The sequence below is a fragment of the Miscanthus floridulus genome, chromosome 2 (assembly GCF_019320115.1).
Source record: "Miscanthus floridulus cultivar M001 chromosome 2, ASM1932011v1, whole genome shotgun sequence".
Classification (NCBI taxonomy): domain Eukaryota; kingdom Viridiplantae; phylum Streptophyta; class Magnoliopsida; order Poales; family Poaceae; genus Miscanthus; species Miscanthus floridulus.
This window is the reverse complement of record NC_089581.1, coordinates 20505894-20532708: the sequence shown is the minus strand read 5'-3', so window position 1 is coordinate 20532708 and position 26815 is coordinate 20505894. Positions and strand designations below refer to the sequence as shown.

General features: G+C 43.7%; 2 protein-coding genes and 1 non-coding gene across 6 annotated transcripts; 1 reads left to right on the top strand and 2 right to left on the bottom strand.

The window, feature by feature from the left end:
- Nucleotides 1–398: 398 nt before the first annotated feature.
- LOC136538146 (uncharacterized) lies at nucleotides 399–3368 on the top strand. 3 transcript variants are annotated; one of them, XM_066530126.1, is made up of 3 exons: nucleotides 399–829; nucleotides 1175–1269; nucleotides 1751–3368. In XM_066530126.1, the coding sequence occupies exon 3, from the start codon at nucleotides 1837–1839 to the stop codon at nucleotides 3070–3072; it is 1236 nt and encodes a 411-aa protein (XP_066386223.1). In that variant the 5' UTR covers nucleotides 399–829; nucleotides 1175–1269; nucleotides 1751–1836; the 3' UTR covers nucleotides 3073–3368. The 3 variants fall into 3 exon arrangements, with proteins under 3 accessions (XP_066386223.1, XP_066386222.1, XP_066386221.1); XM_066530125.1 differs by having other exon boundaries at nucleotides 1169–1269; XM_066530124.1 differs by lacking the exon at nucleotides 1175–1269.
- A 5837-nt stretch (nucleotides 3369–9205) lies between these two features.
- Nucleotides 9206–14493, bottom strand: LOC136519243 (sulfite exporter TauE/SafE family protein 4-like). 2 transcript variants are annotated; one of them, XM_066512790.1, is made up of 12 exons: nucleotides 14196–14492; nucleotides 13920–14079; nucleotides 13628–13828; nucleotides 13428–13489; nucleotides 13281–13335; nucleotides 13074–13141; nucleotides 12689–12775; nucleotides 12370–12420; nucleotides 11822–12061; nucleotides 10185–10278; nucleotides 9960–10100; nucleotides 9206–9679 (listed from the first exon to the last, which is right to left on the bottom strand). In XM_066512790.1, the coding sequence occupies exons 1-12, from the start codon at nucleotides 14403–14405 to the stop codon at nucleotides 9603–9605; spliced, it is 1446 nt and encodes a 481-aa protein (XP_066368887.1). In that variant the 5' UTR covers nucleotides 14406–14492; the 3' UTR covers nucleotides 9206–9602. The 2 variants fall into 2 exon arrangements, with proteins under 2 accessions (XP_066368887.1, XP_066368888.1); XM_066512791.1 differs by lacking the exon at nucleotides 12689–12775 and having other exon boundaries at nucleotides 14196–14493.
- Nucleotides 14494–22283: 7790 nt separating this feature from the next.
- On the bottom strand, nucleotides 22284–22392 carry LOC136540988 (small nucleolar RNA R71). The gene has a single exon (XR_010780104.1). It is a non-coding gene; the product is annotated as a small nucleolar RNA R71 (small nucleolar RNA).
- Nucleotides 22393–26815: the final 4423 nt, after the last annotated feature.

Below are 26815 nucleotides of genomic sequence, written 5' to 3'. Positions count from 1 at the left end.
TATACTTATTTCATTTCAAACGTCAAGATCTATAGGGTAATCTAGGACATCAACATCTATGGCGTCGATGCCTTGTCTATGTCGGCGCCAGGCCACCGCTATGTCCGATGCCTCACCAAGACCTCGACGTTGTTGTCCATGGCGCCGAGACGTGTTTCCTCGACGCCAAAAGCCATGGCGCCGAGGTCAGTGTCCATAAACGAAAATCAAACCATCAGGGATTTATTTGTGAATATTGGTCCCATTCGTTTCGCTAAAAATACAAGCTGAAACATCGTTCCCGACTAATTTGTCGTGAGAAAAAAATACTGTTCGCCAAAAAAAAATAAGTTGAAAAAACGGACGAGGAGAGAAGTGAACGGGCCATTCTTAAAAAAAAAAAAAAAGCTGAAAAATAAAAAATTCGGCGAGCTGTGTGACTCTGAAGCTGCCGCCTGCCTCTCCGTCTCCGTCCACGTCGCGTCATAAAATCCCCCCTTCCCGAGCCCCGACCTAGCACCTACCCCCGCCATCCGCCCATTCCAGTCCCCAATCCGACTTGTGCACGAGCCCCGAATCCACCGTCGCATTTGTTGGCGGTCTCCAGCTCCCGCTACCCTTTCCGTTTCAGAGAGGGGGTCTACTCTAGGCACCTGTATTTAGATCCGCCCCTGCCTTGCGGTAGTGGGGGAGCGGATTTAGGTGAACAAGCATCTTGATTTTTTGACCAATCTTTGCTCTACCCACGTTGCGGTCTTCGCCTTTAAATCGTCTGGAGGTGGGAAGACGGACGAGGCAAAGCCGAAAGCAAGAACGGTCGTTTCAAGTATCCAGCTGCCGGCGTCCGAAGGTGAGATTGCTGTGCCCTGTTCTGTTCTAAAGCTTGAATCTTTTTTGGCGTCTTGTGGGCTGTGGCCTTGCTGTGTTTGTTCTTGAGCTCCTTGAAGCCCTCTGGGTTTATTGGGGGCGAAATATCCGATGTTTGTGCTACTCAGGTGTCGGATAATGGATTTGTGGTGTATGGTGATCGTTGGTAACCCTTACCTGTTCGGCTGGTACCGAAGCTGTTTCATTGTGAGAGGAAAATACTGTAGATTCTGATAAGCCGGCTGATAAGTTCAAGCGAACATACCCTGCAAAACTGGTGTATTTTTGTTTTTATTTGATATATAATCGTGTGTTATTATAGGAGCAGAGATTAGGTGGTTTCGATGTTGGCCGTCGGGAGATTGGAGTTTTCATCTCATTAGGCCTATTTCACGTTCAAGAATGGCGTTTTCTGTGATTTAGGTAATTCGTTGGAGGCTATGCGTCCTTTTCTTCAATTGACTGGTGGATTTTTGCTCGTTGGTTAGGATGCTTTGGCCTTAAATTAAGCTACTTGGGTGTAGAAATGTAGCCGCGCGCTTGCTCTTGTTCCGTTTTCAGTTATCCTAGGCAAGTCAGTAAGTCACCCTAGATATTTGTATCCTACACAACTACAGTCTACACATAACTTCAATAGATGTACCTACTAGTACCTAGTAGAGACGTTGCAAGTGTTGGAGGTTGCTCAGATATCAAATGCATAGTTTGTATTTATATGATTGGTGGGATTGCTACACCTGAGGAATCTTCTTTTTTTTTTGGTTCCCCCTGTATGGCTTGCACAAGTAAATTGAAGTAAATGAAATTAGTACTATAGTGTTCTTTCAAGTACTTCATTGTTTCCCGTACCCTTTGTGAACTATATCTACAAGGATGCTTATATGTTGGTGACGTTTTATTTCAGGAACCAGCAAAGTGTTCCAGTGGAGGTATTGGGAGTGGTGGAAAAAAAAAGGATTGTAGAGGTTGTTTTACCTCGTTTTCCTAACAATGTTGAGGCAGAGCTCTAGTAGAAATCAGAGATCCAAAGGTCTGAAGCTGAAGAAAGCTCTTCAGATCAGTCTCCTGCTTCTGGTTTCTGTTTGGTTGCTCTACCAAGTTGAGCATTCTTATGAGAAGAAGGCGTATAGTGAAGATGAAGTGAGTGATTTGCATAAAGATGACAAAGACCAGCCAGAGGCAGTCAGATTAGGCAGGAAGGATCTGCCACCAAAGATGGAGGCTGATTCTTCAACATTGGATGAACGGGTTGAGGATGAAGAGAATGATGAAATGGAGCAAGAAATGAAGCATGATGAGAACGATGAGGATCCCATCGATGAGCAGGACCTGGAGAAGGATGAGGATCTTCCTGAGCCTGGTGAGCATTCTTCTGAGAAGGATGGAGATGTGGGTGTGTTTGAGGATGAAGAGCGGAAGGAGCGGTCACAGGAGGATCAAGAGAAGAGCTTCCATGGTGACAATGTTTCTAGTGCTGTTACTCATGACCCTCCATCGTCTGAGCAAGATGAGCTGTTCCACCATGCCCAAGAGAAGGTCTTATTTGTGGATGATGCTTCAACTGCAGTGCCTAACGAAAATCATGAGGCTGGAAGCAAGGAGGAGGAAGTGCGCAGGGCTAGGGAAAGGAGTTTCAGAGGTGATGATGTGTCAAGCTCTGTGGATCATGACGCCAAGGTGGCAAAACCTCTCCCAGAGGAACAATTGAACAGCATGGATAGGATATTTGAAGGCACCACAAATTTATCTAATGGAATTTCATTTCGAGCTCCTGGAATAAATGGATCATATGCCACCGTGGACAATGCGGCTACACCAACTAATTCATCTTCCCAGAAAAACTCAGACATTCCTAGCAATGACATAGAAAGCAAGACCCATCCATCTCCAGCAAATTTGACCAGCAACCCTGAGCAAACTAATTCAACTTTGAAAGGTCATCCAGATCAACAAGTGAATTCAACGGCAGTGCTTGGCAACCAAATACAGCCTTTGACTAACCACACGTCGCTTGAGTTGGATTCACCTCCAAATGGCACCTTGGCTCTGGTAACAGATGTCCAAAAGTCCACATCTGGAGCTGGAGATGATGGCAGCAGCAACACCTCATCCTCCACCCCTGTGGACAAGAAGACGGACGGTGGAGATGATCCCAAAGAAGACGTGGATGTGTCCACTAAAATAATGAACAGGGCAATGAGCGAAGATGAAGTTGTTCCAGAGTGATAAGGAGATCTCTCGTCCGCTTCTGGTGTAACCTGTAAGTTTGTAGGACTTGGTTTATCTCCTAGACTTGGAGATGCAATGCAAGCAGGCTATCTTGTTGCAACCCTTTTTGTATAAGTTTGATAGATGTCTGCTTTGTATTGCCTAATTAGTAGCCCATCATAATGATCTGGGTCAAGTGAAGAACAAGATGCATGTACCCACAAAGAAATATAGCGATTCTGCAGCTCTGAAGCTTTGCTGCTGGAATCAAATGCCAACTAGGCAGCTATGAATGAAATGTCCATCGCAGCCCACCTTTGTGCACTTTTCAAGTTTAAAGCCAATGTGTTGCGAGGTTTACATGCTTGTTCGTTTGTTGGGTTTAGTCAGGGTTTATCAGTTATGATATAGTGTTTTTCTCTTATAATAAATCAGCATCAGTTAGGTTTATCAGCCTAAAAACCAACCAACGAACAGGCTGATTGGGTGCTTCGGACATCATAGTTCAACTGTTTTCTCTCTGGTGAAGCCTGTTCGCTTGAACTTATCAGCCAGAATCTACAGTGTTTTTCTCTCACAACGAAACAACATTGGTCGGTTTATTAGCCGACTTTAATACCAGCCGAATAGAGCTCATGATCATCTACTTATACGAGAGATCGTGCTGGATCCAATCTCCAAGAGCGGGAGTACGAACCAAACCAATTATCATGCTGCTTGCTGCAATGCTTGTTCTCCCCTTCGAAACTGTTAATAATATCAATTTGTTTCCTTTCCCCCAAAATGTCATCTGAAATCACGGAGTTGGCAAATTGTAGTACTACAGCCCAAAGTTATGTGATGTGACGTAATGTTAGAGATATGTAGTACAATGTACTAGTAGGTTGTATCGTGTGGTCCTGTCCACTTTGAAGATTCATTCAGACATGTGAGATCATTCAAAGCGAGGGCTGCTGAAACCTGAACGTTAAAAACTCTTTGGTCTAGTTCGTTTTTTTTATAATCCGTCTTTTTCGACTTATTTTTTAGTTGAAACAGTATTTTTCTCTCACAACAAATCAGCTGGAAAGTATTTCAATTTATTTTTTTTGCGAAACGAAAGGGGTTTATCTTGATTTCGCCGCAAGTCAATACTCAATACCACACGACCGTGAGTCCGTGACCATACGCTGCCTCGACTGAAATACAGAAACTAAGGCCTCGTTGGCATGATGGCATAACAAAGAGCAAGTATAATAACTGGCTAAATGCTGAGGTGGAGCGGAGAGGAGATAAGAGATATGAAAAACATAGCCCGTTTAGGCATAAAAACTAAAAAAAAATCTGTGAGATAGACACATGAGCCATATATTAATATTGTAGACCTTACTATTATATAGGTGGGCTGGGCGCCGTCTGGTAGTGGTAGCCTGGTAGTAGTTGTTGTTGTTCAGGGGGCTTCTCCTCTAGAGCATATTTGGCTGGCTGGTCAGCCGGTTTGTTCTGTTTTTTTTTTCAACCGGAGTAGTGTTTTTTTTCTCACAACATTCCAGCATGAACAGTATTTTTCAGTATGAACAGTAAATAATTCAGTTCGGCCGAACACTCTCCTGGTAGAAGGCTGCAAAAAATCTTACAGCCAGCAGTCGGCCGTAACTATTAGCTTTGCTCTAACAGGCTATCACAACGGTAGTAGGACTGTAAGAAGCGTTTCTCCATATGACAACAATCATACATGATGAAATATATACACGCTAAGAGTGTAGATAACAAGCAAATAATCATTTATTTTACAACATAAACGAAAGCTAAAAACTAAAAAAACATTAAATGTTACAAAGAAAATTGGACAATTTTATTAGCCCTAGGTCTCCAACCTCCACCACCGACTCTAATTCTTAGGCCAAAAAAGAATCATAGTAATAATAGAAATAAAGGAGATGAGATGAGAAGATAAAAGGAAAACTAATCCTAAATAAAATAGATGTTGGAGATAAATATAGAGGGAGAATAAACGAGCAAAATACTAATTACATTTATTAACTAGCTAATTTGGGGTGTACTATAGAGACCATCCGGTACTTAATAAAAGGACTAATCCTAGATTATATAGATACTATTAAATTAAATATTAATATGGTAAAAAAACAAGCAATGAATACACTAATTACTATAGTTAATTAGTAATAAATTATTAGCGATTAACTAGCTAATAGAGGATACTGCTGGAGGCACCGGACTATTGGTGGTGCACCCCCCCCCCCCCCCCCCCCCCCTCTGACATTGACCAGGAGTCGTAGCTTGACTAGCTTTGGCTCCTCTATCAAATGAGCCCTAAATGATTAAAAAACATTTACGAGAGATGATAGAAAACTAGATGTGTTGGCTTTGACATAGACTACCTAACAAGCAAGAGTATCAACAACTTGGCGTATTGACCAGAATGTACAAATAGAAGCGAGCACTGACAGGCAGTTTATAAATTTTTTTCTTTCAATTTTATTTTATGGGCATATTTGATTGATCTTTGCCACAACTAAGACTACCCGGTGTACGATGCTTGAAGCAGAGAGAGTAGGAGAGAGAATGTTTCAGAGAGATTAGGCATTGATGCATGCCATTGTAGAGGTCAGTGCTGGAGAAAAAAACACTATCCTCGAAGCTTGTTCATTCCTCAGTACCGAACGAATAAAAAATGCTTTTCTAACTGGTTTGAGCATTGGTACAATGTGGCCAATATAAGTTAGTCAAAGTTTAGCAGCCAAAAAAAAGTGCGACCATTAATCCAGTGCCACATTTGTGGCAAAATTTAGCATCAATTAGTCTATGGCCCTGTTCGCTTCGCTGAAAAAACAAACTGAAACATTGTTCTGGCTGATTTGTTGTGAGAGAAAAACACTGTTCCAGCTAAAAAAACAAGTTGAAAAAGACGGATTATAAGAGAAGCGAACATAGCCTGTATGCCATGTGGGTAGGGGCAAAGCTATAGTAAAATGGATAAGGATACAAAATATTTTGGCTGTATAGCCGTTAGCTATAATATATGGCGAAAAATTGAAGATGATAGTCACACTATAAAAGAGGAAGGTTTTTTTTTAGGCTATCCCTCTTTCATAGCCGTTTGATCTTAACACCGTTTTATATCAGCCTTCTGTCGTCCAAGATCTTATCCTTCCTCATTAATAACCGTTCGATCTAAACGCCGTGACATATGATCCTTCCGTTGTCCGAGATCTTACGTTACCCCACACCCCCCTCAAATCCCTCTCGGAGTCTCGGTCTCGTACGCCTACGCAATGCAGTTCGACTCCCCCTCAGTCAAAGCGCGGCAATGCGGCAACACGTCAGCAAAAAGGAATCTCGGTCACGTACACCTGCGCAATGCAAGATTTTTGAGTAACATGAGTAGGAATCTAATCCAAATAGTTTTACTTTTTCCATGTCCATTACAATTTTCGTTTGTTTTTTTTTCTTATTCACATTTCTGTTCAACAATAACAAAAAAAAAAGATGCACACAAACGGATCAAAGGAGAACAGGAGCCCACGGTTTTCCGAATTGCATGATTAAAGAGGTTTTCGTGCTTCAATAACTAGAACTATTTTATTTATGTTAAAAAACACAGACGTCCACCAACAATAATTTTTTTCAACAAAAAATACAAGAAGAATTTGGAGAAAGAGCCAAGGGTTAAAACGCCCATAATGACATGTTTATTCATTTTTGGTTTATTTGTTATGAAAAAAACAAAAACTATCCGAGTGGATAAACATGCACACATGGCCAGGAAAAAATGAAAACACCATACCATTTTCTCGTCATTGTTTCCTATAAATATTCGATAAATTTTTTCTCACGTTACAGCGCACGGGCTGAACGGATCGGACTTGTTTTGACCGGAGCATGTCCACGCCCGCCGGTGGCGAGGGCGAGGGTCGTCCCACCTGAAAGTGGGTTTGGGCCGTTCCGAAGCCAGGCTTCTTTGTCAATGGGCTCATTGGGCTGTGTAGCTTAGGTTAACATTTTAATTATTTTACTATTATTTGGTGAAAGCTTCAAACAAAAAAAAATAAAGACGTGAATAAAATGTTTGCACTGCACGAAATAAATAAAAATAATATAACCCATAAACTAGGCTCTTAATAAACGATCTGTTTTGATCAAATTACTGCAAACATGACACAAAAAGGGGAAAGCAAAGCATGAAATACGAAAGGCGCGCTGCCAGTGACCACAAGTGTCTTAGGGCACACGTGACAAATAATGTATTACAAAAAAGGTGAAAAACAAAAATCTAAACATGTTTGTAAGAAATGATGAAAAAAAACATGTACTTTATCCTGAACTTTATGTGGACAAAAAGGAAAAATAAATAAAGTTACGCTGTTTACGGGGCCAAAAAGAAAAAAAACATAAAGTTATGTTTAGATGGACCTGCTAAATAAATTAATACTACATTATTTAAGTCATAATTCTTTTGCATCTAAAGATGCTTGTTTATTTATATCACATTAATTTATATAGTTCATTTAGGCACAATCTTATTACATCATTAATAAAGTCATAGGTCATGTTCGTTTCTCTTATAATTCGTACTTTTCAGCTTAGTTTTTTCAGCCGGAACAGTATTTCGGCTTATTTTTTCAGCGAAGCGAACAGGGCCATAACCCCTCACATTGATTGTACATGTCTACAGTAACATTGGGTAGCCAGGTACGAAAAGGATAACCGTTGAAAATATATAAGTAGTCAAGATGAGTGCTTTCTTCTCCGACCTCCCTAGAGTCTCCGGTAGCACAATTGAGACTACGACGGATTCTCCAACCATACAAGGATGGGGTCTCCACCCATACGAGAATGGATCGACAGAAATATGGAAATAGGGTAAGATAGGGATAACAGGAGCCGTTTCAAAATGTGTCTAAGTCAAAGTGCATCGATATACGCAGCTAAGGCATCCTAACGAACAAATGATTTAAACCTGTTGTACATGACCCAATCAAATCAATCAATCACTTGTCATCTACCTTCATTGTATATCGATAATTCAATTAACATTTACATTGCATTTGAAATAGTTCTTAGAAACACGTGCGTGTCGCATGTGCATATTTGCTAGTTAATTCAAACCTGACTGTGGCCACAGTTGTAACGGACTGACATATATAAGTCCCTATAAGTACGGCATATACTGTTAAGGAAGTTTGGCACGCTCTACAATTGTAACGTGAACAAACTACAATTGTAACGTGAACAAAATATATGCTTAAAAAATTGTGGCACACTAGCACATCTAATTTCTGGCGTGACAAGGTGTGGACACTACGAAGTAGGAACTGCTTGGTTTCTGGCGTAGTGTCGCTCGCCTGACCTTGCTGCGCCGGTTCGAAGCGCCCAAACAAGAGACCCAAACAGACATTCAAGCAGCGACGGAGGCAGCCGTGGGGCTCTACCGATTCTGGAGCCCTTCAGCTTTTTCTTAAAATTTTATGTATATATGTATTAGATAGTGGGGCTAAGGTTAAGAAAAAATAAAAAAAACTCTATTCTTTTATTCAGCCCCTCCTAAATTCTTTTCTGGCTGCATTCAAGCAAGGCGTAACAGTCTTCAGCCTCATTCAAGCAGTCCGTAACTAAACAGTGGTTCCCGGGACACCACCCCACATCGGCTCTTCATCAAGCAGTGTTCCAGGTTCGCCATTTCCGGGCTCCCACCACTTTGTCAACGTCTGCGTTTTGGTTGCTGAGAGCTCGGCCGCCTTCCCCGGAACTTCATCGTCCTCTTAGTCTTCTATATGTTCTGGCGTTTCGATCTCAAAACATCAGTCTTCGCTGAAAATGCTACTCCACGAAGGAGACAGAGGCCCACCCTGACACCTCTGGGCCTCAAAGCGAAGCCACTCCGGCCCGGCGTCTCACAGCCTCTACGAAGGATGGAGCGTCACCCATGCTACTCCTCACCTCCGCCATCGTCAATCTTTAGGACTGTTCATAATTAACTCTTTTCCAAGGGTTTGTAACGCAGTGGTCTACACACTACATATGTCATGGTTTCGATCCATCACATTTAGGTCCAAAATAGCAACTTCTCTCAAACACTGCAGAGCTACAGACGATTCAAATTCTACGTGCAGATATCACGGATCGACACGGCTTGAAACGCACTCGGCTCTGCACAAACAGAATGGAAATTGACTGATATTTACAATGTTCCATGCAACAAATACTCACTTTTGCAGGCTAGCCTGGAGCCAGCGCAAGAATGAACGACAAATACTTGCTGGTCAGCCAGGAGCTGACGCAGACGTGACAAAAACCTGCATCAACACACACATTTGCAGGTTGCCAAGGAGCTAACACATGCATGACACGACGAAATCTCGCCCACTTCCACAAATCCAAAGCCATATGATCTGCCGGTTAGCGAGGAGCTAACGAGCTGAATTCACTAAAGCGACTCTGTCGGGCAAGATGCGCGCGGGTTAGCGAGGAGCTAACCTGTGCACACACTTGGCGACTTTATTGTTCTAGATTTTGAGGGAGATAAGGTCAATTAGGCATCGACAGGGTTACTCGCAGAAGTCGAGGAACCCCATGTATTCGTGGTTGTTAATCATTGAAATGCTCTTCTGGGTTCCAACGACACCTGAAATCCACCAAAACAACAGGTCTTAGAAAAGAAGTTAAAAATCAAACCAGCTTAGTTTAGACGAAACAAGTAAAAGAAATAGTATAAGATTCTTGAAGCTTATTTTTCCCCAAGGATGCATGTTATAATTGCAAAAGGAATTTAAGTAACACTAATACTTTTTTTGGAACAATAACACTAATACTTTCAGTGGAATTCAACTTGGACAGGTATGAGGTTAGCAATTCGTCAAGTTAAAGCAAAGTTGCAAGTCAATGAGTTGTCAATAGATCCATACCCATCGTAAGAGCACTGGCGAAGATAACAGAGGAGAGGATGAAGACAATAACTGATGCTCTCTTGAGCACATGCACGATCTTCCTAACCAAACACTGGCCCCAGAATCCAGCCAATATGGAAATGAAAATGAGGTAGCCAGCTGCAGATAGAGAAACAGTGTGTGTCAATACTATACAACAATCACATTTTTGAAACTATTTAGAGATTTCTAACATGGATTTACCAAAAGGGAGGGGGAATCTGTGCAGGAAGTAAAACTCCACCACAGAGAGGGAGGAGGAGAACATCATCACGAATGTTGCTGTTGCACTTGCGACCTGCCAGACAATTCAACATGTTGTTAGCATTATTTGCCAATGAAAGAAGTGTATGGACGCAAAGATAACATAGAGTTGTGACATCACGGTTCTTATAAAATTACATATTACACAGAGCCATAACGTGTGAATAGTTACCACTGACAAATCAACTGGGCTTTTATCAGACTGAGCAAACTCTCACACAGTAAATGCACGGTTTGCTCAAATTACACGATGCAAGAAAGGTATTCGTTCCAAAATCTTGGATTGCCCAATGGAAAAGAAAATACTAATTGGCCCATTAAGCATTTGAAAATTGTAGAGATAACTATACTGCTACTCTATATTGTGCATTCACTGTCCAGGTTCTGACCATTGTACATTGCATTCAACATCCAAACACTACTATATGAATGAGAATTTGGATGCAGCTGTGTTAGAAAAAAAAAGATAGCATCAGAAATAACCGATTCAGTCATTCACACCATTCTTCCGTAAAGGCGTAACATGTAGCCACCAAGCCATGTAGGCCAGCAAACTATAAAAGATCACATGGGGTTTAATACCAAGTCCTAGCTAGCTGACCCCAGGAAGAATAGCAGATGCTACCTGCTCCCTTTCTTTTCTGATGATCTATTGAATCAGGCAAATTATAGGGGGTGCGTTGTAGGCCATGCCAGAGAGTTGGGCAAATTTATCATTATACCAAAGGGCATTTTGCATTCCAACGACAACAACAGCCAACAGGAGAGCTTCCTGGATTATATTCAAGATGATATGGGGACAGAACCAGATGGGTTTTCATAAAAAAAAATTATCAAGGGCTACAATAACAATGAAAGAGACTATACTTGATGGCCTGATTGTAACACTCACAGAACAAACCTAGGCATAGATCCAAGAATCCAAATTATAGTCCAATCTGTTATGTCAGTACGGTGCACCTAATGCGTGTCTTAGATCAGCATCTTACACTTGAAAACACTATTTACTACTGTGTAATCCAATTGATGAGTCAACAATCCTGTGACTAGGTAACCAATAATTTATGACAGACAGTATAAAATAATGATATATATCTTATGTCTATGATTAGCTTAGTTTATGATGGCAGGATGCTTCTTAGAATAAAAGGTTACAATTGTGGTAAAAAAAATCAGCAAAAACAAAACATTTTAGACACTACTGCATGAAAGTGGCAGCCACAACAGGAAAAGGTTAAAATCCCCAAAATCCCGATGCAATATCAGAAGTAATCTATTTAGCCAAACAAAAAAGGGATTTACTGTAAATGTTACAATTATTTTTGTTGATTCTAAGCTTATACCACATTTACCAATTTAACAGATTAGAATACGCTCAAGATTGGCTATTCAATTTAAATATTGCAAATATGTTTTTGCTCATGTCCCATGTGGAGAAAGCGCTTAAGTAGCAAAGCTGTATCTGGATTGATCTTTTCAGTACAGTTGCTTTCATACCTACCAAAACATACAGTTATGCTTGATAGCATTTGAAAATGAACTGCAAAAATAGCATGGAATCAAGGCAACTTAAATACCTGTGGTATGCACCCAAGCTCAAGAAGAAGTGGGCCGAGGATGAACCCACCACCAGATCCAAGAAGGCCACCAACAGTCCCACCGAGAAGGCCACAAAAGGCACAGAAGATCAGTTGTGCTGGTGACCACTCAATAGAGGCCTCACACACACATTCCAGGTTCCCATTCATACGCCGTGCACGACTCTCCCTACATAGCTGCACGGCCTCCCACAAGAATACACTCAACGCAACTGGAACCTAAAATAATTTAGCAGAATGTTAAAAAGTATCAATGATAAGGATTTCATGTCTGATTAATGTGATGTATAACAGAATCAACGCCCAGCTTTCAGTTTGAAACAAATTAAAGTCTAATGCTCAATGGAGAGTTGAGATATGCTCAAAAGGTGGCTGATGGATATGCCAAAACTCTAGGCCTAACGTGGCTTATGTTTTAAAAAGATGATTGCCCAAACGCAACAGAACAAATGGTTACTATTGCAACTGGAAAGACAGCCTGGCAGGCAGACATAAAAATAGAAGCACAAAGCTGAGCTAATCATTACCTGTAGAACGTTGAACACCCAGTAGAAAGTGCTGCATGATTTCGCATTATTCTGCAAGTATTCGAAAACTTACGGCAGTTAATAACAATTTCCATCTAAAGGAGACAAAGGAGAAGAAAGACCACTGAAAGGTCTTGTATGCACATGTGTGCTAGAATAACTTAGGTATGGACAGTCAACATAGGTAACTGATCCCAAAGTGATTGTACTTTTATGGGGAAAATGAGGTCATTATCCTTCAGAGGCATCAATCATTGCTATGAAGATGGACTGTATTTAAATAGGAATTATAAAAAATAGTTCAACGTAGAAGGGAGACCTTGAGAACTTGCAGCACCAAGAAGGATGACCAGACAGACATTAAAACAAGGATATTCTTCCACCTCAAATTGAACAGGAAAGTCTCCTGAAATAAAAAAGGGGGGCAAAATCCAGTGATTAGATGACATGTGACACTGTCTTTTGTTTCTTCTTGCTTTCTTGCATGTTCAGAGCATTTATTAGTGTCACCCTAGGCCCCAACTATGTTAATATATACACGAAGAATCACTGAATAGATATGAATAATATCTGTCAACCAATCATGGCAAAGTTGCAAAGGTGGATCTGAAAGCACATTCATAATATATGATTACGTTAAGAACCACAATTGCTTAGGAAGCCACGAACGTCAATGATAGGTATTTGTAGTGCTTGTAGCTTACCAATGCAGACTTCTTCTTGGGCTGAGGCTGAGTCAGGAGGGGCTCCTCATAACTCGGACCAATTACCACTGCAACAAGTTCATATTTGACCACAACATGTTACTCCATAATATGAATATCAGCTCAAAGTACAGCCGTACAAGTAACTGATGCCAATCGCTATCAACAAAGATGCCAAAGTATCATGCAATGATGTATAGTTCTCACCATCACCTGCAGCGCAGGTAGACTTGGATTGCTCTTCTCGCTCGCGTGTCTCCATCTGCAATCATTCAACATAGAGGGTAAACAAAAGGAGATGTCAGTATACACAGTAATTTAACAGCAGACATCTGAAATGTGACAGGAACCAACCAGAATCCTGGTCTCCTCCCTCCACATCAGAATTCCCTTGTAGAACGATCTCGACGAAGTGCCTGCAATGAATCGGTCACACGAGCACAGGCTTCCATCTCAGCGACTACACAGTACACAGGACAGATAAAAGTAGCAGGGCCGCACATAACAGTAGCCTACAGGCTTACAGCGGCAAGCTAAAGGCAAGCGATGATTACCTACGAAGAGGATTATGATGAGGACAGTGATTAGCCAGTACGGGAAGATGACGCTGAGCTCTACGCCTATGGTTATGCCGAGCATAAGCATGGGCTGGAAGAGCAGCGCGAGCTTGTAGTCGATGACGGGCGCCTCCTTGGTCGGGTGTGACACCTGGAGGTTGTACCAAACCGACGACGCCGAAGCCCCCATAATCATGCCTGCGCCCAAACCGAACCAGGCGAGCACGCACGCGTGTCAGGGAGTAAATCGGCAGATGCATGCATCGGCAAAAGGCCATTACTAGCTTACATTTGGAGAGCGCGGCGGCGGATTTGGTGTCGAAACCGACAACGAGGTTGAGCATGGGCACGAAGATCCCGCCTCCGCCGACACCGCCGACGGTGCCGAACGCGGAACCGAGGAACCCGACAACGGTGGCGACCACTACCCGCCAGTTGAACACGAGGTCCTGCGAGGGAGAAAAAAAAACACAATCCCGATCCGCGACGTGAGCACAGCGTCAGGTACGCAGAGAGAGCATACGAACCGTGAGCAGGAGAGGAGGCAAAAGAGCGAACAGCTTACGGGCCAGACGCGCGGCGAGCGCGAGGACAGGCGGAGGCGCGCGCCATCGTTGCGCGCCGCAGATGCCGGCGGCGGGTCCGCGGCGGAGAGGACGAAGCAGGCGAGGACGGCCGCGCAGGCGGCCCCGGCGGCGACGTAGGCGAGGAACCCCCGCGTGCTGCTCCTGTTGAGGCGGCCGTAGAGTGAGCCCGTGCGCCCCTCCATCACCATGCAGGCAGCAGCAGAATGCTAGTTACGCCGCCACGAGTGGACGAAATGCGGGGTTGGAGAGGACCAAGGAAGGAGGAGAGAGGCGCCTGCCTCCGCCTCTCTCTTTTATAGGCGGCGGCCCGGCCAGGAGGAGGGTAGCCAGACAGGCGGGCGAGGCGGGTGCGGGCGAGAATACGAGCGAGATCGATCGCGGTCCGTGGTGGTGGTACAAGATTTGGAGAGGGCGAACGAGCCAGACGGGGAAGCGGAGGCGTGTTTCGATTTTGGCATCGCCCCGCAACCGCAGCGTCGAGCGAAGCGAGTCATGTAATGTGGGACCGAACGGGGTTTTTTTATATGGAATGATGGGAAGAGGGTTGGAAACCGGCCCCGGCGCAGTAATGGCCCTGCTCGCCCGCTTGTCTGGCAGCAGCCAATCAACCAACCGGTCAGTAGATAGTCGCATGTGGATCTGTAAAAAATCACAGCACGGTGATTTCGCACGTGGTTGCCATTATCCTTTCCGGCAAGAGTGTAACTGCGAGCAAGGGTGTTTAGTTTGAGCTACGAAACTTTAGGAGTTATTAAACGGTTTAGTTATTTTTAGTAACTCCAGAGGAGATGACTAAAATTCTTTTAGTAGCTTTTAGTTATAGCGTTTGGTTAAAAGTTACTAAAATGACTAAAAGCTACTAAATTTAGTGGCTACTAGACGAAACAGACCCTAATTTCGTGCCTGCATCGCAGCCGCATGTCTCGTTATCGCTTTGTGTCGTTCGTTTTGGAAACGGTAACGTGTCGAGTGCCAGATCCAGATGACATGCGCATCCCTGAGCCCTGCCCCATGTTCCGCCGCGCTCGGGCGAAACCTACGATTCGGTTTGATTTCTTCCTTTTTTTATTCATCAAGTTTGATTTCTTTCTACAATTGTGCTAAGGTCTTGTTTAGTTCCAAAAAATTTTCCCAAAAAGTGCTACAGTAGCTATTACATCAAATTTTGCGATACGTAGAGCATTAAATGTAGACAAAAAAAAAACTAATTACACAGTTTAGTTGGAAATCGCGAGACTAACGTTTTGAGCCTAATTAGTCAATGATTGAATACTAATTGTCAAATAAAAACGAAATTGCTACGGTAGTCAAATTCCCAAATTTCGAGTAAACCAAGCCTAAGTCAATAGGCAAGCTACGTCAAGATCAGATTGCTAGGATCCCGATAGTCTGAAAGAAATATCAGGCATTGATGATGCACGGACAACCACAAAACAAACAATACAATCACATTCTCGCCCCAACTAAAATAAGAAGTCCCCGTGTTTGTCGCTTATGTAAACTCCGTCGTGCACTTTTTAATTATGAGTCAAAGTATGTATAAATATATTTTATCGGATCTAATACTTCTTTAGTATGATAAACATCAATATATTTTTATATCAATTTAATCAAAGTTCGAATCATTTATTCTAATACTCGTGATCCAAAAAAAATACATTTGTCAGAGGTTATGCAGGAAGAAATCACTTGATCCAAAAAAAAAAAGAATTATCGTCATAGGTGACGTCGATCCGATCCATCCCTCCAAACATTTGTTTGCCACACGAAGAATAGGGCGTGGCCAATGTGTCGCATAGTTAATCGGAAGCTCGTCGGTAAATGATTGTAGGCGAGCGACAGGGATTGAATGAATATAGGTCGCGTGTTATTATTGTCATGCTAACGTTCTGTCACGAATCATGCTGTAAGCTGAAGTACTCGTAGGGCCTGCTAATAAGTTTCTTCCCTGAGGACTGTGACGTCTTATCGAGCGAGGATAGCAAGCGACAGTGTCTATTTAGTTCTTTGAATTTGGCACTTCGGTGACTACACGAGCAGGATTTTAGCTTGCTCCCATGAAAGAGCCAAATTGGCTCAGCTGCCTGGCCGAGCGCCTGATTGCTCACGCCGACGCAGCAAGGCCCACACACTCTCTTGCTACCTCTATCCACACAAAAAAAAAAAAATGCAATTCTCGGATTTCGAGAAGCCAAATAATTTAAAATTTGATTAAATTTATATAAAAGGTATAAACGTTCATGATATAAAATAAGTACCACTAGATTGCTTATAGAGTATATTTCCGTATCAAATTTATTTGGGAACATAAATATTAATATTATTTACTATAAATTTGGTTAAACTTAGAGCTCGATGGATCAACAATAAACAAATATAAATAAAAATATAGTATTGTTGTACGATAATGGAATCAAATACATAATATTTACAGAAAATAGTCTTCGTTTATTGGGAAAGAATCAATATATTTTTAATGTCGAATCGAGATTCACTAAGATAGAAATAAAGCATTGGATTGAAGTCTTCTTTGGTGTTAAGGTAGTAGCTCGAAAAAGATAGAAGAATGGGACCTATTCTGGACGGATACCGTAATTGTATTGTTCCGTGGAGCGGACGGAGGGAGTACTTCGGATTCTTTATCGACAGTCAAAAGGGAAGTGCAGCAAGGTGTGATCTCTGACAGGCTGACGTGAAAATTTCTATAGTATGCCAGCTTGCTCAGCCCTTGTTCCACCTCAACTTCCAAAAAGTTACTACCTGTCACATCGAATGTTTATGGCCCGTGCATAAAGCATTAAATATAGACAAAAAGAAAAACTAATTACATAGTTTGGTGGGAAATTGCGAGACAAACGTTTTGAGTCTAATTAGTCCATATTTAAACACTATTTACCAAATAAAAACGAACGTGCTACAGTAACCCCAAAATCCAAATTCCTATGACTAAACACAGCCTCAACTACATTGCGCAACTACCTGATCCAGTATGGCAGTATCCATCAAGAGCTTTCAAAAAATTTCTAGAGAAAATAGTAGTGGTACCGTTTTATCATTCTGGATATTCCACGCTAATGGATATCGCTCCGTATACCACTAGCCGAGCAAGCCAGACACCATATTCGATTTCTCCTCTGTAGACATCAGTACAGGCTGTCCCGTCCTCCCGTGACGCCGCCACCGGCCCCCGCCGTGCCTAGCACATTACGCCACCCGGTCGACGTGCCTATCCAGCCTATCCACGTCCCGCGTGGGCCGACAGAGTGGAGGGCCGAGCGCCATCTCACCTCACCATCCCCGGGCCACGTTTAGATTGCAAAAAATTTCAACCCGATAAATAGTAGTACTTTTATCTTATTTGATAAATATTATCTAATCGTGGATCAACTAAGCTCAAAAGATTCATCTCGTGATTTCCAACTAAACTGTACAATTAGTTATTTTTTTATCTACATTTAATGCTCCATACAAGTGACTAAAAATTGATGTAATGGAGAGAGAGCGAAAAAACTTAGAATTCGGTGATCTAAACAAGGCCCCGGTCGTATTCTAGCGGGGAAATCCTTGCTTGCGAATTTAGCATAAGTTTAAAAATTGTCGTGGACGTCATGGATCCATGTCCATGATTCCGACCGCAATCGCATCCAGCTCCCCAATCGTCGGTTGGGAAACCCAAGTCTTCTTCGCTCCAAGCTCTGCTCCGGGCCCGGGCCAATTGCATCGCGTCACCTGACGAGAGCGTTTCAGATGGAATCAAACAGCCTTTTCGCTTGATAGTTTCAACCAGTCTAAACCAGTCAACCAACAATATTTTTCTCTCACAATAAACGAGTATCAATCAGTCCAAACCAGCCCAGAAACCAGAAGTTTGCCTGTCTCTACGCTTGCGTTTGTAGATGACGCGGACACTTGTAGTTGTTTACTTGTTTCTGGGCATGTAATGTACTTGGTACGTTGGTCTCTCGCACACGACACACGTCACATCACATGGGCGCGTGTCGGAATTTCAATCAGTTTAATTTCACAGGAAAAACGTAGGAATAGAGAAAAAATCCCGCATTCCAAACAGGCCCGGCGTTTCAAAGGATTTTTGAAGGAAAATCGTAGGAACTAAAACCAGAGGAAAGGAAGTTGATTGGAGTGTTTGGAACACAGAAAGAATCGATTTCTTTCCTCCATTTTACTGTAGTTGGATGCTCGTTTCACAGGAAATAAAAAATCTACCGGGATCTCTTGGTTTCCTTTCCTTTGCGTATGCCCGATGCACTGCCTATGAAGAAAACAGGAAAAAAGGGAGCGTACCGTAGTCTGTCAGGTTGTCGGTGACCCAAACATTTCAGCTAATGCAAGTGAAGCATGTTGCTATTTTTTTTTCTTTGTTACTTCCTGCGTTTTTCCTGTCTTATATATTCCTGCGTTCTAAACACCCCTTCTAGTTATTTCCTGTATTTTTTCTTTCCTCTGTTTTACCACTACACATTCACCCCATTCCTATATTTTTTCCTATTCCCGTATTTTTGATTCCTACGTTCCAAACAGGCCCAGGGTGTTTGGATTGAAGGAATACCGTAGAAAAATCGCAGGAATCAGATCGAAGGAAAGGAAACTCACGTGAACGTTTGGAATTAAGGAATCGCCCAAACCGTTCCTCCAGAATACTATAGCTGCCAAGCAATTTCATGGGAATGAAAGAATTCAGTCAGTCTGATCCATTGTTTTGTTTTTCTTCACTGAAGCCCAAGGTAGCGTGTGTCAAGTGGAGGGAAAAAAGAGTAGTTAAGGCGAGAAGAACTTGGTGTCCTGGTCTGCTTGGACCATCACTGCCGCCATGGCTCGCTCGTCAGTCTCCTACCATGGCTCCTCGTCGGTTGCTTAGCTTCTCTACAGTGAACGGAGGAACGCGCCGCCCTCCCCTGGCGCTTGCGGTGAGCGCATGCCCGCTCCCCTGCACTCAGCGTTGAGGAACGAGATGAGCAAAAAAGAACGAGGATTAGATAAGAACCAGAGAGAGTCTTCGTTCAAGAAAAAGAAAGAGAGGAGGACCGGATAACAATTGAGGTACTGTAACAGTTATGGGACCCATAGCTTGTGGGGTCATATCAGTGCCTAATAGATTTAGTAAACACATGAATGTCGAATGTAAGAGAGGATCACCTTTAGTATTTTCATCTTAACTTTTTACCACTAAAATGTAATTAGTACCCATATTTGTCTAACATGCTACGATTCCTATGTTATAAATTTCTGTGTTCTAAACAACATAAATTTTCTGTTTCTGTGTTTTGAAATCCCATAATTTTTCACTTTTCATCATACATTATTTCTGCGTTTTTTTTTTCTATTAATGTGATTTGGATTTCTTCTTCCACACGGACCGGAACAGCGACGACACAAATACTAGGTGGATGTGGCATCAATAAAGTGCAAATTAACCAGCCGCATTGCCGGCGCGCGCATGCATGCAAGCACGCAGTTTTTGCTCCGACGGCCTTAATTACCTGCTGTCAGCGCTGTTGGTCATGGAGGGTCGGGGACACCGGGCGGGAGGTCACGGCCGCGGCCACGCGGCTGCATGTTATGATCCCGTTCCCGTTCGCGCTCGCTCCCCTAGCGTCCCGGGCGCGTGGTTCGGGCCGCGGCGCGCCTCGCTCGTGATCCGCGGACTCCGGTCCGTGTCCTTGCGGCACGCGCGCGACGCTAGACGTCGTCGTCCACACATCGCCCGCCCCGGCGGCGCCGGCCTGATCCCCAGCAGATCCTTGGCGTCACGCACATGGTTAACAAGCATTATAAACTATTAATATAATATGTATAAGGGTATAAATATAATCACCAATAAAGGTTTATGGGCTTAAACTAATAAATTCCACGAGTTTTGGTGGATCTGTATTTTCTGTAGGGTTTATCCAGAAAACCGTCAAGATAAACCTACGTGTCAGATTTAATTGCGCTTATCCGCAGCGAAACGGACACCAGAAGACTCAAGAGGACTCCACACCGAAGCGGAGGGCGAGACGCCGCCCGGCCCCACCTGTAAGCCGCCCGGCCCCTGGGGCCCATCTGTCAGCCCCTCGTTGTTATATCGGTTTTTCATCGCTTCCTAGGTTGCATCTACGTCATCCTTTAAGTCGGTTTAATCAAGGGCTCACGTTGGACGCTCCGACCTATATATATCAGCCCTTACACCCCCTGAAAAAGGCATAAGTCATTTAAGAAGACAGAAACCCTAATCATCCTCAGAGTTCCACCATATTTTAGGGCATAACTAGTTAGGCTAGGTCTACAGAGAGGCAAGCAGGCTTCACTTGGATTCCCGATCTTGTCAAGAGCGTGGTTTGGTATAATCTTTGTACCCATCTCTCTTTTATATCTCCATTACTTTTATATGCTAGTTATAATTGTTATGACAATATCAGCATTCATCTTATTCATGTTCTTTGTTATAATGTTCATGGTCTACATTGATTATATACTTCATATAGTTGGATTATCATTATGTTAATGCATAAGTTCGTATAGCTCTCACTCTAAGGATTCATGGATAGGTGGTCGATATTGTGTAGCGTGGTGCTTATACATTGTTTACCTGCGGACACATCATATATTCTGGGTCATATGATAGATCGCGGATGTGACACTCCCGTTGAGTCCTTTGTAGTCCACTCCATGAATATAGGCGCACGTAGGGTTCGGTTACGAAGGAAGAGCAAGCTATCTTCTTAATCTTCCTTAGTAATATCCCTTATGTGTAGATATGACGATGATCTTAGCAATGATTACTAGGTATAATTACACTAATCAATGTATTCTTTGACTTGTAATTAAGAATGACTTAGAAATTATTCCTCTAATATTCTACCTGACCTTGCTAATGCTATAGAAAGGAGTACTCTGAGTGATTTATCATTATCATTGATCAATACTCATCACACACACACATATATATTATCCTATAACTTACTCCTGTTATGAGTAGAATATTGGTTATGGTTTATTTCTTCTTCAATAGTATAAGTTATCAATACATGTCCATGCTAGACCTTTCCTATGGTAAAAATATAAATACGATACCTGAAATACTCTCGGGTAAAATTCTACAATGGTATATTATCTATGCGCTTGCATATCCTTTTCATTCATATATTTATTTATTCTTCATAGTCACATAATTAATAAAGAACTGCTTAGTATTATTCTAGTAGTAATGCTACGTAGTACCAACAAGTATCTCTAATATCATCACTAGGGATGACAACCTAGTAAAATTAGGAGGTATAGATTTATAGTAGGTGGCTATTTAAAAACAAGTGACACATTAATAAATACCAACATACATTTCTAGCGCTATTGCTAGGGACTAGATTTAAAATCTTATTCTTAGTAGCGCCGCTAAGAAATGCTAATAAGCATTTTTGACGTCATTGTTGGGGAAGGTAGCTAGGCAAAGAAAGTATTGATAGACTTATACTTATTGATATGATTGAAGATAACCATTGATCTCTGCTCAAACAGGCTTACCCTTTTTTTGTCTACTTGTGTATCTTATGCAGGGTAATGTATGATCGGTTTTGATCTTTCGACAAACTACGTTGAAGATCCAGAAACATTAATCAGAAGGACTAGAACTAAACTCATGAAAGTTCTAGCTTTAAAATCGGAAGACAACCATATAAGGCGAAGCTTAACACCAGAATTTGAAGCCATGGCTAACATGACTCTCCATGATTTCTCTGCTCCAACTATGGCTAACATCCGTACTGGACCAACAGTCAATGTTGGAGACAATGGATTCGATCTCAAGCCAGCTCTCATCAACATGGTGCAAACAAATTTGTTTTATGGAAAGGCACATGAAGATGCGAGTGCACATCTCCAATACTTCCTAGAGATTTATAGCACTTTCACCATCAGAGGAGTAACCCAGGATGCCATATTACTTCGCCTGTTCCCATTCTCACTCTTAGGGAAGGCAAAGCAATGGTTCTATGCTAACAAAGATAGAAATACTACATGGGATAACTGCTACACTGCTTTCCTAGCAAAATTATTTCCCATAGGCAAGACTAATGCTCTGCGTGGGAGAATTTCAAGCTTTTAGCAACAACATGATAAATCTGTCCCTGAGGCATGGGAACACTTTCAAGAGTACACTGTGGAATGTCCTCATCATGGGATGGAGAATTGGCTACTCATGCAGACTTTCTACCATGGGTTGATCAACAGTACCCGTGAGACTATGGACGTTGCTGCTGGATACGCATTCCTGTCACTCACCATACTAGCTACAAACAGCTTTTGTGGAAAAAATGGCCTCCAGTCAAGGTTGGAATGAAGAACGTGTTCAAACCCGCAAGAGGGGTGGAGGTATGCATCAACTCAAGGAGGTAGACATGCTATCTGCCAAGATGGACCTGTTGATGAAGAAGCTTGAAGATCGAGCCAATGAGAAGCAAGAAGTCATGCATAGTCATGATTCTCGCATGACATATGAAGTGTGTGGCAACATTGGGCATTCAGGAAATAGCTGTCTTGAAACCCTAGAGGATGTGAACTTTATCAACAACAACTACGTTCGTTCTCAGTAGAATCAAGGATGGAATCAACAACAAAGGCCGAACTGCCAAGGTAATTACCGAGGTAACTATCAAGAAAATAATTTTAATAATTTTAATCAACCACCCTTGATAGTATTAATTGTTGGCCAATCCAAACTTATGGATGGATTATCTAGAAAGGTAGCTACCAATGATAAAATTTTAGAGAACATAAATAATAGAATGGATAGCTTTGCTTCTGCCATTAAAAGCCAGCATAGCTTTAATAAAATAATAGAATCACAAATAGCTCAGCTAGCTGCTGCTGTTCCTCCGTCCAACAAAGGTAAAATTCCGAGGCAACCAGAAGATCTAGAAAGTGCAAATCTTATCGACATTCACAATGCAACATATTATTATATACAACTATCGATGGGAAGGTGGATAGATTATATCTTGCTAGAAAAGAAGACCTGTCATTCCCATCGCCATTAGACCTCACATTTTTCAAGAAGCTATCTATGACTTCGGAGCAAGTGTCAACATCATGCCTAAGATAATTTATGATGAAATTAATGAAGATACTTTGTTGTATACAAATATGCGTTTCTGCTTACAGATTAGTTACTCTGTTACCCCAAGGGAGTTCTTGAAGACGCTATTATTCGAGTGGGACAATCATATATTCCTGTAGACTTTGTTGTTTTAGAAATAGGTGGAGATGTAAGGGCACCTATTATTTTGGGCTGACCTTTCCTAAGCTCCGCAAAAGCCATCATCTACGCAGACAGTGTCAAGATCTGTTTCACAATCAAGGATAGAAAGGAAAAGTTTTCTTTGAAGAATTGTATCATGCAATCTCCTGGACATCCACAGACACCATACCTGCCTAAAGAGACAACAGTGACCAAGAAGAAGAATAACAGGAGAAGGAGAAAGAATAAAGCTAAGCAGCCACAAGAAGAATAGTCAATATGATCAACACACTTTAATCAGAGTATGACAACCTCCTCACTTCACCATTCCTTGCTAAGAAGGATGATCTAGGCGTACCCATGATTGAGTGTACCTACCGGGTTCATAAACCCGGGGTCCCTCATGGACCGGCTTCCCAACAAAGGCTCGGCCCAAGCAGACAACACGCAACTTATGGGCTGGCCCAAGTATCTAAGCAACAGGCCAGAAGGTCTGGCCGAGGAGGAGCAGCGCCTGTTTTCTAACTCCGGCCCACCATTCCGACTGGAGCACTCACTTCGGTCTCCAACCCACCTTCGGACAGCCTCTCTGACTAGAAAGCCTGGCCAAAGCACTACTTTCGACTCCAACCCCATGTCTTTGACCGGGGATGCGCCAAAACCCTACTCGCTGCTCTTCTCTGACTGGCGCGATCAGAGCCGACTGGGACCAACCGACCGGGGACGCCCGCTCGGTAAGGACCAGGAAACGTACAGAGAAAGTAAGGCAGGGCGCACAAGTTAAACCGCAATGCCAGGGTTTGTACCCTGTACACCTACAAAAATAGTACTTAGCAACCTCCCTAGCATGGCAGAGCCCAAGCAGTGTTGTAGGCGTCATTAATTCCCATACGGTAAGGCTCCCCCCACATGCCTCTGGGCATCAACAGTGTTGTGGGCGCTGGCATTTACCGTACCAGGCGAACATGGTGAAACCCCTTGCATGCCTCCAGGTATCAACAGTGTGGCAGGCGCCGACGTCTGCCATACCCAAAGAAAACAACAACCTCCCATGTGCATCTGACATCCAACAGTGTTGTGGGCGCCTACCATCGTCCTGTACCCATCGACGTGGGCAACAAGGCTTAGAAGCATACGTATTCTGTCCCTCTCACTTGTAAGGCCATCCCCTTCATCTATAAAAGGGGATGTGTTCTCTTCAAATAGATAGATTCATTAGATTGATCAAGTTCACTAGTTCACAACCATAGAACCGCTAGGTTTGAACCTCAAGCACACGCTTGAACACTTAGCTCATAGCGTGGCACCCGTCACTCTTGACCCTTCCGACCGGACCTCTTGTACCCCCCATCTTTTTCCTTCCCGTTTGTAACCCCACTGCAAACTTCGAGCACTTAGGCTCTAGAATAAAGTCACTGACCGACTCAAACTAGACGTAGGGCACGTTGCCTAAACCAGTATAAACCCTATGTCATTGAGTGCTAGGCCACCTCTGATCACAACATATGGCAAAACTACAAATATTTACTTGTTGGTCACTTTCTGCACCAACAGTTGGCGCCGTTCGTGGGGAAGATGTTGTACATTCAACACTTTTTAGTCATTGGATGGCCCACTTTTCTGCCACCTTCGCCATGGCGGGCTCAGGCGATACGACTCGCTTCAGCTCACTAGAGTTTCCCGCACTCCCACCTGTTGGGATGCAGGTTCCACCCATCTTCGAGCCGTCCCAGGCCTTCCTCTTTAGAAGCCTAGACTTCGTCATTGACCGGCTCAGCGTACTTCACCTCCACGAGGAGGCTCTTGTTCCAGCGCCCATCGGAGGGACGCCCTTCATTGGCTCTGGGACGCACGATGACTTCAACGATGAGGCATCTGCGCTTCATTCCGAGCAAACTCTCTGCTTAAACCCTATTGTAAGTAATGTACATGATGTTATCTACTTACTATTCTCTATCTTCCACCGATTACCCATAGGGACATCGTTGTCCCTGCCGTGACCGTCATACAACCGGTTCCCCTACGGCCTCGCGTTTCCCCAAGACGCGTATGCCCAGGGGCTCTGAAGGATGCCGATGCCACCCCCTCTCACATCCAAATTCGTGGGGATGGCGAGCTATGCGCCCACCTGTTTCCTCGACCTCATGGATGACAATATTGAGAGTGACGGCTCTAGCATCGGCGACATGGCGCCAAGCCACCGTCCGTCCCTGGAGTGCGCTATGGCGAACGCTCCGGGACAGCCACCGGTGGTAACAGAGTTCTTGTAGACTCACGCCCCTCCGGACCATCGTGCGGAGACCCCCAAGCTCACATGGGAGCATGGTGAGGAGCTACGACAATAGCGGCTGATCTAGCCACCAACTGCGCCAGTACGCTCGGCACACCACACTACACCCCATGTGCATAAACCAGCGAGCGGCGCCCGAGGTCACGCCCGTCGGGTCTAGCGCAACACCATGGATAGGGGGAACGATCCTCCATAGTTCGCTCAGGCCAATCAGAACATCACCGCTGCGGCAATGCTTCTGTGCGGCCGTCCTAAGCCGAATGACCCCTAGGAATAGGCGATCCATCGGAACCTCCGAGAACTAGTGGACACCACCGCCGTTCAATAGGCGGAGAGCTCTACATCGCGACACTGACTTGTGGCCCCTCTCCCCACCAGGGGAGTGGGGACGCACCAGACGAATTGCTCCACCTGCTCACCGCTACAGCCACCAAGCGCGGCATAAGAGGCTGCATCTGCGCCTCATCTTGACTTGGCGACCGCTCCGCACTGACCGCCTATACACGAGTGGCTCGGGTCGAACCGAGACGCTCGTAGCAGCGACTGGAGTCCCAACCCAGATGGCGTGGGACCATGGGCCTTTGACCAACACGTCCAGCGAGCGCCGCTCCCGCCGTGCTCCAACGGAGGCCGAGGCAAAGGCAAGGCCAAGCTCCAGGATCAGGACAATGGCCCCTCCACGCAGAGGGGGAAAAAGAGTAGAAAAGATCGCCGCCGACCGGCCAACTCCCCGTTGGCCGCCATGGCTAATCACACGGGCAAGCAGCCCCAGCAGGACCTTCCGGGCCACTTCCATGAGCTCATGGAGAGCCCATGTACCAACCACGCCTACCCCATCAAACACCTCTACAAGGACTACGAGCTCCTCAAGCGCCTTCTGCGACAGGTCGGCGGGCCAAAGGAAGAAAAAGGCAAAGAAACAGTGGCCAAGAAAGGCGGCGTAACGAACAAGGATCCGGACGACTGAAGGTTGAAGTGATCCGACCGAACGCCTACTGACTAAAGGACGACAATGACGACATTCTCACCAAACGCTTGGAATAGCTATGTCATTTTTTCTTCCCCTAAAATTCAGTCTT